This window comes from Loxodonta africana, chromosome 18 (genome assembly GCF_030014295.1).
Source record: "Loxodonta africana isolate mLoxAfr1 chromosome 18, mLoxAfr1.hap2, whole genome shotgun sequence".
In the NCBI taxonomy this organism is placed as follows: domain Eukaryota; kingdom Metazoa; phylum Chordata; class Mammalia; order Proboscidea; family Elephantidae; genus Loxodonta; species Loxodonta africana.
In genome coordinates, this window is record NC_087359.1 from 22822363 (window position 1) to 22833606 (window position 11244).

General features: G+C 43.1%; 1 protein-coding gene across 3 annotated transcripts; it reads right to left on the reverse strand.

The window, feature by feature from the left end:
• Window positions 1-236: 236 nt before the first annotated feature.
• On the reverse strand, window positions 237-10984 carry KCNJ2 (potassium inwardly rectifying channel subfamily J member 2). Of its 3 annotated transcripts, none has more exons than XM_010596992.3 (2): window positions 10877-10984; window positions 237-4583 (listed from the first exon to the last, which is right to left on the reverse strand). In XM_010596992.3, the coding sequence occupies exon 2, from the start codon at window positions 4359-4361 to the stop codon at window positions 3078-3080; it is 1284 nt and encodes a 427-aa protein (XP_010595294.1). In that variant the 5' UTR covers window positions 4362-4583; window positions 10877-10984; the 3' UTR covers window positions 237-3077. The 3 variants fall into 3 exon arrangements, with proteins under 3 accessions (XP_010595294.1, XP_023412714.1, XP_023412715.1); XM_023556946.2 differs by lacking the exon at window positions 10877-10984 and adding an exon at window positions 9987-10204; XM_023556947.2 differs by lacking the exon at window positions 10877-10984 and adding an exon at window positions 9416-10204.
• Between the last annotated feature and the right edge of the window lie 260 nt (window positions 10985-11244).

Genomic DNA, 11244 nt, shown 5'->3' on the forward strand with positions numbered 1-11244 from the left:
GCCCATCCATATCTGGGCAAAAGGCTTTAAAAGGGAAGAAATTCTAAGTAAATTCAACTGGGATTTGCTTGCAAAAGAGAAGCAACACGTATCTGGGCATAGACCCCAGATATTCACGGAGAGTCCCTTATATCCACATTCAGAGGACCTTTGGACACTAGTTAAAGAGACCCAGTCAATAAGGACAAATGTTTTGAAGGTAAAATGCAGCAATAAGTGGCGTGCATTACTGTGTCTTGGCTCTTGACAAAAAAAAAAAAAAACTTGCCATTTAAAGCTTGTAACTGTTAAAATGCTAATAACTAGAAAAAGCTATCAAATGAACAGTCCATGCTGAAATAAATAACAGAAGAACATAGCAAAACGAACCTTAAGAGGCTGGTAAATATTTGCTAAAACCATGCTAACCAGTAGCATATAGGTACTAGCTCTCAGACATTGTTGCACTGACATTATACTCTCTATGGCATTTTTTTTTCCTTTACAGACTTCTATTTACATTTGGCTTTAAATATGAAAATATCTGATAAACTTTATAAAATGTACACTTTAAAAACATAGCTTCTGCAAAATTTTCTTGGAAAAAAACAAACCTGTGCACCAGAAATTTTAGATATTTTTTTCTCTTTTTCAGAAATAAGCTGAAAGAGTTCCCGCCCTCATTCTCACCCCCATAACCACCCCCCCTTCAATATCTCAAGTCTTCTTTTTTTTTTTTTTGTGGCAGCACTGTGTGTTTGGGGGAGTCTCCTTTTATGGTTACCCCCATTCTCCACTGTATCTTCAAATAATTTACATATTACTGAATACTCTTTGGTTTGATTATTTTCCTTTGCAAAACATCATAATAGCAGCAGCTGAAGTCCTCAATATTTTCTCACTGTCAACGGCCAAATTGTTGCCTTTTCTCTAATTTCTCTTGTCTACTCGATCCCCAAATCCTTCAACTCTTTAAACAACTTCCCAAGCCTGCCGTTCAACTTGGATTTAATATGGTATCCACTCACTTGACATCTCTATCTTGGTTTGGTTAAAATAACATCACAGTTTTCAAACCCATCAACTCTGAATGCTGAACACAGCATACAGTGTCCTATTTTTGCAAGCACCTCTTTCAGAGATGGCTATGCAAGACCAGAGACCATCACAAACATTGATTTACAAAATACATGATTCTAGAACAAGCTGTTTTTTAATGGCATACAGGGATATAATACCATAAATCCGTTGATTTTGAGACTCCCGATTAAGAAGAAAAGTCAGTAATCCCAGAAACTTTTAACCAAAAGTTCCATTATTGAGCTAGAGTGGGGGAAAAAAAAAAAAAATTCTAGCAAGGCAGGCAGCCAGGCAGACAGAAGCTTCTGGAAAACTACGTCCTAGTAACCTGCTCTAGGGCTCCACAGGAGACAACAGTCAGCACTGGGCTTGCATTCAACCATGAGTGTGCACACATAAAGGAGGAAATAATCCTTAGGGCATTACCTCCTTTACTTGTGACTGTGTTAACTTTGTATGGCTTTCTTTGACCCTAAAATACTGACATACTTTCATTCTTACGCTCTGCCGTAAAAAAAGCAATTTTCCTCTCCCTCCTGAATACTTAAACTGATGGGTTGCATCAAGGGGGCTTGTCCTACCTCCCCACCTCTCCTCTTTGGCATTGGCAGCCCTCTCTGACACTAGGGCTCACTCCAGATCTTTCCAGACTGATCAGAAGAAACAGCCTCAAGGCCAGGTGTGGCATCTTTTCTAAGGCAAAGTCAAGCTGGAAATGTCCTGACTGTCAAAACAACAAATTCAATCCCAAGGGTTGAAACCTATTTATCCTTAATTCTGGATGGCTCAGTTTTGAGGACTCCAACTAAACTCAAACAGGGTCTTATCTTGTGGAATAAATTCTGGAATGTGCAAAATGGGAATACCCAGAAAAACCTAACTAGCACATCACCATCACTTACTTTCTTTTTAACTTGGCCAGCATTAGGTGGCAGGGAAGAAAAGGTGTTTCTATTGTGTACGTGTACTTATTTGTGTATGTGTACAAGTGCAAATTTTACTTCCCTTTTCCTCTTCCTTTTCCAATAAGACAGTCACGTGAAAGAAATTAAAAGCAATTGCACTTATTAGACTGTGTGTGTGATGCTCTACTTTCTGAATAGGGTGCAAAATGAGAGAATAGTTCAAGTTCTTGCTGAGGTTCAATGTTATTGTCTCTTGATTCCAGGGCAGCCCGTAGGGGCTTTACTTCCTTTTTAATACAAGCTCCACTGTGCAAAAATCTGCATTATCTTTGGTATTTATTTTAGGTAGTCTAACTTAAAATTTGAGATAACCCATTAACATCATTGAGGGGGGAAAAAAAACAAAACAAAACAAAACCCTGGAGGCTACCATTTGGCTAGTGTTACATAATGCCCTTATGTAACCAAAGACAGAGAGAGAGAGAGAGAGAGAGAGAGACAGAGAGAGAGAGAGAGAGAGAGGGAAGGGGGAAAAAAATCAATTCTAGCAAACAAATTACTGGCCTCAAAAAATCAGGCTCTCGTTTTGGCAGCTCATAGCCAAATACTTGCCACTTTGAAGCATATCATGAGCTTTCAACAAAGTTGAACACTGACTTTTAAGTTATACAAAAGAAAAAACTACACTGCAACAAAAATACAATTTGTGCTCATGTAGTTAGCAGCTTTTCAAAAATTAAGGCAGAGTCTTGCCTTTGTTATGCCATTAAAAACATTCTTGTTCCCTAAAGAGAAGCATGTTGGATCAGTCGAATACCTGACCAAGGCTTGCCTGCAAGTTCAAGTTTTGTAAAAACACAAAACAATACACAAAAACCCATAACTTAGCCTACAACATGTATGTGCCATCAGGTCATGCACAGACGTGTTTAGTGCTTTCCGTGAATCTCCGAGCTCACAGTCTTTCTTTGAAACCATCGTGCTAGCCTCAGTCCCTGTGGCCGCTTGCCTTGACCCACTTCGTCACCAGTACCGTCGTCTGTATCACTGTTTTGAGCCTTTGACCAACAGACTGTGTTTTAAAGTAAATATTCCAGAGAAGGAATCAGTCAGTCATATCTCTGATTCTCGCCGTAAGGGCCTGGGCTCTAGAGGTACACTTGCCTGGTTGTGAAGGTCTATGTCAGGGGGAGTGTCTGTACTAGTGCTTTCTGGAAGTCCATTTTCACTGTCATCTTCCTCTTTGCTTGTGAGGGCAACTTCATTTTCATAGCAAAATGAATTTGCATTTGAGAGGATATATTTCTTTTCCGCTAAGTCTCTGGCACTACAAAGGGGAGTGTTGGGTACTTCATATGTTTTGTGGAACCTTGAATAGTCCACTTTGTAGTAGTGCTTCTCTTCAAAGAGTACAGGCTCATAGCGGTGGCCCCAAAGGATTTCGTTTGCCAGGTAAGAGCTACGACATTGTGTTGTCATGGCGGTGGCTTCCACCATGCCTTCCAGTATTACCACGATTTCAAAGTCTGCATTGTCAATATCCTGTTTACTTAAATCATATAAAGGACTGTCCTCATCTATTTCGTGGACTATTGTGATTGGGGACACCAGAAATATACGGTCAATTCCACTGTCGAACCCAACATTGATGTCTATTTGATCCAGTGGGATATACTCCCCTTCAGAAGTAATTCTGGATTTGAGGAGCTGTGCTCGAACGTGAGCTTCCACCAAATGGCTCTTCCGAAGATTGCCCACTCGCCACATCAAACATAGCTTGCCATCTCTCATGGCAATCACAGCATTGTGACTGAAGACGAGAGTCTCATTTCTCTTCTTTGGCTTTGCCATCTTCGCCATGACAGCACCAATGATGAAGGCATCGATGATGCAGCCCACAATCGATTGGAACACCACCATGAAAACAGCAATCGGGCATTCGTCAGTAACACACCTGAAGCCATAGCCTATTGTTGTCTGGGTCTCAATGGAGAAGAGGAAGGCAGCGGTGAAGCTATTGACCTCAGACACACAAGCTTTGCTCTCCTTCGATGCATCCAGGTCCCCATGGAGCAGAGCTATCAGCCAAAACACACAGCCAAAAAACAGCCACGAGAGAATGAAAGCCAGGCAGAAGATAACCAGCATCCACCGCCAGCGGATGTCCACACACGTGGTAAAGATGTCTGCCAAGTACCGTTGTCCTTTCTCCCCCACGTTGATGAACTGAACATTACAGTGGCCATCTTTCTTCACAAAGCGGCTCCTGCACTGCTGTCGAGTGTGGACTTTACTCTTCCCGTTCCCAAAGCCATTTGCCACTGCCATGGTGGCCAACTTCATGCCGTCTTCTTCCGAAGAGACAATGCTATAGCGGTTGGTTCGCACACTGCCCATTGCTTCTGCCTTGGACTCCAGTGCTTCTGCTTTGGAAAACAGTCTGAGTTTTTGCAAAACCCTTTGGAGAAACAGTTTTGAATGTTCAGTGAGGACAACCACAAAAAAAAAAAAAAAATGAGGAGTGATGGGAGTCTCCAGGAGCCTTGGCAGTCTACCAAGGACTGTCTACTGACATGCAGAGTTACCTTAGTAACTTAGCTGACATCCAGAGAACATGTCCTGCAAAAAAAAAAAAGAGAGAGAGAGATTGTTCATCTTAAAATAAGTCATAATTGAAGAGTTCTACTGTTTAAGCAATGTTTCCTAACAAGACAAGGTATCAGGTATAAATATATTCTACATTGAATTATAAAGTTTTTTTTGTTTCTTTGTACCCTAACTTATTTTTAATTTTATTTAAAGGTATAAGGTCATTAAACATAGGACAGTTGTTGTTTGTGGCAGTCTTTCAATCAAAATTTCAGGGCTCTCCTTCCTTAGTTTTGCCAGAGATTTGGAATATTCTATTTTTCAGGTCTACCCTCTCCTTCCTATTCCCTTCTTTGGCTTTCTCAAGTAATTAAGCAGGAGAGGGGCTTCCTAATTCCAAACCTTGTAATGAAGCTTTAAGAAGGAGGGCATATGTAGAGAACATTTCACACAAATGCAGCGTATGAATGTTAATTAAGTTGCATGCGCAGTCTGGAAGAATATTAGAGCCCTTGTCGTCAGAAGGTGCAGATTATTTTGTTTAAATGATCAAAGTGAGCAGACAGCCCTTCTAATCATCGGAACTGGATCCCAATTTCTGGATATTGTTGGGGCTTGCTTGATCACTTGGCCTACTCTCGGCAGCCAGTATGCAGAAATCCGTGATAACATCTCTGTTAGAGCAGTGATTCTGACTTGAAGACGTGGTTTGCTCTGGGGGATAGAGAGTGATTCTGTTGCCTAGTGATAAGAGTCTTGAAATTCTGTGGGGATGAGACTGCCATGTGTAATAATGACAGGCTGGGAAGTAAGCACCTTGGTGCTAAAGGACCAGGTCTTTAGCAGTTTGAGCTCAGGCAGGAACTCATTCATGTGGGTCCAGTTCTGTGTCCTCCCAAACGAAGAAAGCTTTCTAAGGGTAGGTCCTGAATGCCCTGTCAGCTTACTTTCACAAGCGCTATTGTTTGCTGTCTGTTCCTATGGAGAAGGCACTCACCTTTATTTAATACGAACAAATAGTAGCCTTCAGTTTTCTCCTCTTCCCTCATTCTCCCCTAGGTAAAAACTATCTACTTTAAATTTCCATCTTCACTACAAAGGAATTGTTTTTCAACTGACTAGCTAACAAAAGCCTAACTCTAAGGCATTTTCTTGACCAAATTTAAATGAGCAAAATTAGTATAGCTTAGAGCTAAACAATAAAAGTGATTCTCAACGTTTCAAACCACCAAAGCTATCCCCTGTCTTTCAGGGGGACAATGAACAACGGATGAAAAGGGTCAGAAATGCACTGACTCTCGGCTAATGAGAACTTCACTCCTCTTTCTCCCCCAAAGTCACGGTAAGATTAAGCAGTTAACAAACCCAATTTCTGCAAGCCAGCTGCTGACTAATAAAGAAAACCCTGTATCTTGTTTTTGGATATCCACTGATAGAGACACAAGGTTCGTTGCCCCCTGAAAATGTCTTACACAGTCTTTTGACTTCTCTCTTTCTTTATCCGAGTTATTATGCAAGAATGTGCCTCAACACATTTTTCCTGAGATTAGTCATCTGTGAAAATTGCAATGTGTGTTACATTTTGGCAGCTTCTGACACCTAAATGATGCCCGATTTGAAAGTGCCTTTGAATCACTTTATAAAAAGAAGTTACTGTGCCTTCCTGGCCTTCCACCTGCTTCTGTGTTTTGTCTGCTTCCCTATGAAGTTTGCCCTTGGACAAAAGGAGCAAGACTCTTATTCCTCAGGTTCTAGATTCTGTACATGGAAAGAATTTCTCTTAACAGAGATTTTGGCTTATTTGCCTCACATGATGTTACCAAGATTTTCTACAAAAAGACAGATGTACATAACAACATACTGCCAAATGCAGGTGGACTTTGAAACAAAAAAATACGTCTCATTTAAATAGTGCTTAGGCTCTTGAGTTCTGGTTGATTTCAGAACCTTATAAGCAGACACCAAGAAATTCCCTTTCCCCCATGATTTAAAAGAAGCCTTCCCTCTATTTACCATTAGGGACCATGCATAGACAGCCTCAAATGTCTTCTGATTTATTTCTGCACACTTTCCGGATTAAAGTATGACTTTTGAGTAGCATAAAAGATTGACTAAAGGTCACTCCATTTTACCCGAACAGACTGACTAACGTTTAAAGATTAAAACCTAAGACCCATATGGAATTAAAAGGGCAAATTATGACGTTCCCAAAATCTTGACCCCAAGACATTTGTTTGGATTCCACAAATCACACAATACCATCTTCCTATGAATAGCTTTCCACATTTAGAACCTTGAAAACAGCCTGGATTGAGCGACTATTATTGTCTTGTTTCCACGGCTAATGGCAGAATTCATTCCACACCCAGAGTATCGTTTAGAAATTTTACCATTTCTGACCAGAAAAAAAAAAAGGGGGGGGGGGGTTTCCTGGCAAAATCATAACTTTTGTCACTTAGAAAAGATATGCCCCAAAACAGATTTATGTGTGTATATATGTGCACCCAATTTTTGTGGAGTTGGTTATGTAGCAAAAATCTAGAACTTGCCAAGGTTTGACATGATAATTGTCTTAATATTTTACTAGGAAGACTGCCTTTCCCACTAACCTGTCCAGTTGCCTTCAGGCAAGTTGAAAATTTTCCAGCCCACGCATTCGTAATTGCCAATACGTGGGCATCTGGGGAAACCTTTCGTTAGGAATAAGGCTTTCACAGAACTTTATTTTAGCCATTTAATTAAAATTATTTCTTGAGAAATATTCAATTAAAGATAGACGAGAACACTAAGTAATCTGAAGGCTTACCCACTGCTGTTGAGTCAATTCTGACTCATAGTGACTCTACAGGCCAGAGTACAACTGTCCCATAGGGTTCCCAAGGAGCAGTTAGTGGATTTGAACTACCAACCTTTTGGCTGGCAGCTGAGGAGCTCTGAAGCACTGCACCATCAGGGCTCCAAGCTGACTGCTTAGATTCATGCAACTCAGGAGAGTCGATATTTGATCTGATGGACAGTCTGAAAAATCCCCTTTCTGCCAAAATATTTAAGGGGCCAGATATAAATTTAATGGAAACAAATAATCATTTTACCCAGGCCATAACCAATGATGTAGAAAGTATTCCTGGGAAATTGAGAGTCTACATGTGCTGCTCTTCATGTTAAGACTATTTATAGGCTGAGCCAAAATTAAGCATAAGCAATGGAAAAAAATAGTTCAGTACTTCAATCTTAGGTAGATGTTAAATGAGAGAGAGCTATGGATAGATACAAGGTCACAGAGGTCACAGGGTATACATGGGTGAATCGAAAGTGTTTTTACTATGCAGGAAAGATTTCCAATACGGTTTATAAGAAAAAAAAAACTAGAAAAATATAATTATGAAAAATAAATGTGTCCCATAATGTGGTGTGGTGTGCAGTAAATCAGAAAGTTTCTGCCTAAAGATAGAAATAAAGATGGCAAAAGCCAGTGTGCTACACTGAGAGAGAGGTCTGCTAATGAGTGCTCAGAGCAGCTATTCTCCAGCTGACGCCATATAGAGCAGCGTGAGTGTGCTCTGGGCACATGTTGCTATGTGAGCACACCTCCCAGCAAAGCAACCTCTTAGAAGATCAGTAAACAGAAGGGAGGGGAAGGGAAGGTCAGGAAGGGAGAAGGGGAGGGAGGAATAGCCATCTATCTGTGTGAGCACCATCTATAACATTTATACCCCACAGTGCAGGCAGGATCGCTCAGCATTTGCATCTGCTGAAAACTACGCATATTTGGTAAACCAAAATACACACACACACACACACAAACCCAACCTTGGAACATTAGTCAATCTGTTCAGGTAAAAATGTAGTGACCTTTGGCCAATCTTTCATACTACTCAAAAATCATACAAGGATTCTAGAACTGATCAGAGATTCTACCAACCGAAAGGTCTGAGGGATGTAGAGATACTGTGAGCTCTTTTTATTTTTTTCCCCCAGATGCCAAATTCATAAGAGTATAGAACAAACAGTCTTTATGGGAACCAATAACATAAAAAAGTAAAGTGCCACCAAAATATGAGAGAGAGGGGTGGAAAGCAAAGTGAGATGACCTTGACCCCCATTCTCACCCTTCCCACCATCCTTGAAGTATCATCTTCTACTCTTACAGACCATCAAGGTACTTCCAGATAATGCAAAATATAATAAGTATAAAATATTATAATAAATATAATTATACAATTATATAATAATAAATATAATTATATAATAAATATAATTTAGGGTAATAAATATAATTATATGATAATAAATATAATTATATAATAATAAATATAATTATATAATAATTGTAAGTAAAACACTTGGAACGGGGATGGAAGTGAGGAAGGAAAAACTAACAAATGTAAAGGCAGTGTACGAAAGACATACAACAGTGGTTAGCAAAAAAAGAAATCGAACTCCCTGTTGACTGTTAAGGTGTAAAAAGCTGTCTGCATTCTTTGCATATCCAAAACAGGTTTTTAAATACTGTCCTATTTCCTCACAGATAAATTCTAATTTAATGAAAATCCCCAGGCACTGTTTGGTTCTGTTGTACATGGGGTCGCTATGAGTCGGAACAGACTCGAGGGCACCTAACAACGACAACATCCTAGTTACTGTCCTACTGATGTGCTCACCAAGACAGCCATTAAACGGGTCACTTCCTATCTCTCTGTTTTTTTTTTAACTGTCAGAATTAGTCCATGTTATGATGCAATATTACTGTAGAATCAAGTCGTTTTGACCACTGTGCTTCCCTAAAACCACACTGTCTTCCACTGAAGTAATCATAGGATTATTAATAGGAATAGCAAACGGCTTAGAAGAGAGTGACATACGATGGGAAAGTTTTGCGGTCTTCAGGCTCGAATTCAATTCAGGCTCCGCTCTCTTAGCCAGCAAAGCAACTTTGAGACGCTCACTCTGTTTGGAACTCGAAGCTACACTTGAGGCAATGACCAAAAAAAAAAAAAAAAAAATAGACGCCAAGAATCAAAATAATGCTGAGTCCTAAGGCTTGCCAAGTTTGGGACCAACGCTTTAGACCTGGTCCCTCGCCTCTTCCTTAGAGAGAGAATCGCCAGAGACTGCCGGTCTCTGCCTCCAAACTCGGTGTCTCGCTACAGCTGGTGCACTGGAAGTTATGAGCACAAACAGATGCTGCAGAGAAATCTGTTTCTATTGCTCAACTGTTCCAAGCATGTCTCAGTATTTTTAGCTCTAAGGATGTTCCTGGGCTCACACAAACTATAGAGACATGATCTGGAACTCCGGAACGTGGGTGAGCGCTACAGCAGCGTGACAGCTGGGCACCTCTGGAGCAGCGGGGCCGGGGAGGGTAATCAGTCCAGCTCCCAGGACACCCAAGCAGCGAGAGGGAAGGAGGGAAGAAAATACAGCAGCCCTTACCTGTTGCTGGCGCAGGAGCCTGGGGGCATGGAGTGGAAGTGGGGGGGACAGAGGCATGTAAGATCCAGTAGTTTGTAAAAGCGAGGGAGCCAAAGCAAACCCAATTTCCAAGACCCAGCTGACCGGCGCCGGGGCGGGCTGTGAGCTGGTCGGGGCTCCAGGGCGCTCTGCAATCTCCTGGGCTCTTTTGAGGCGGTCCAGGAGATACCGGCCCGCCTGGCTCCGCCCCCGGCCGCGGCCGGCCAATAGCAGCGCGCCGGGCCGTGCGACGGCCCCGGGCAGCGCGGCGGGGAGGGGAGGCTGCAGCTCCCGCGGCCGCGGCGCTGCCGGCGCGGAGAACCTGCCGCTGCTTCCTCCCCCTCCAGCCGCCGAGCCCGAGCCGGGATGGGGGCCGGCCCGGGCTGGGGAGGAGGAAGTGGCGCCCCAGCTGGGACGGCAGCAGGTGGGAAGCTCGGCGGCCGGGCTTTTGCGGCTGTGTAATTGCAGCCTGGCCTTGGGCAAGACTTCCTCCTCTTCTTGGAGCCCCACGCTTCCCTTTTTCCGTCCCCGGAGGAGGCTGCTGACTTCTGCGTCCTCCTCGAGGGGCCTGCGAGGTGCCATTGCCGGGCAGAGACTTTGGCTGCAGGGGAGGCTTGCATGTCAGTCCGGACGCGTCTCCGCCTGCTCTGCCTCCCACCCACCCAAAGCCCCGCGCTCCCGAAGCCCCCGGAGGAAGCAGCGGTGCGCCGAGGAGCCGAAACTTAAGTGGGCAAGGGACAGGGACAGTCACGGGGACGGGGACGGGGGCGGGCGCGCAGAACTCAGGAGGATTGAGACGCGCACGACCCCAGGAGTGGCAGTTGCACAGCTGCTTGGTTATTGCTTCTCCCGATTGTTTGTGAATTACTTACAAAGCGTCCAGACTCCTCTGAAGGGTGAAGTGCTCGTTCCCTCTCGCCTGGTCCGCCCTCAATCTCCTTCTCCACCACCGCCCGGCACGCTCTGCTGATCTAAAATCAGAACAATTAGAGAGCAATGAATTCTCTGGAACAGCAAGCAACTCCCACAGACACTCAGCTCTGCCCTCGCACCAGCGCCTCCCAGCCCTCACTTCAGAGACCAGGCAAGAGCGTATAAGACTCTGTCAAAAGCCTGTGTAAACGTCGGTATTAACTGGGTCTGGACCCTGAAACTCTACAACCTAATCCGTGGGCGTGTGTGTGTGCGAACTGAAGAATAAGTGCATAGATCTTGGAGCACTCTCGTACCTTAAAAAAGC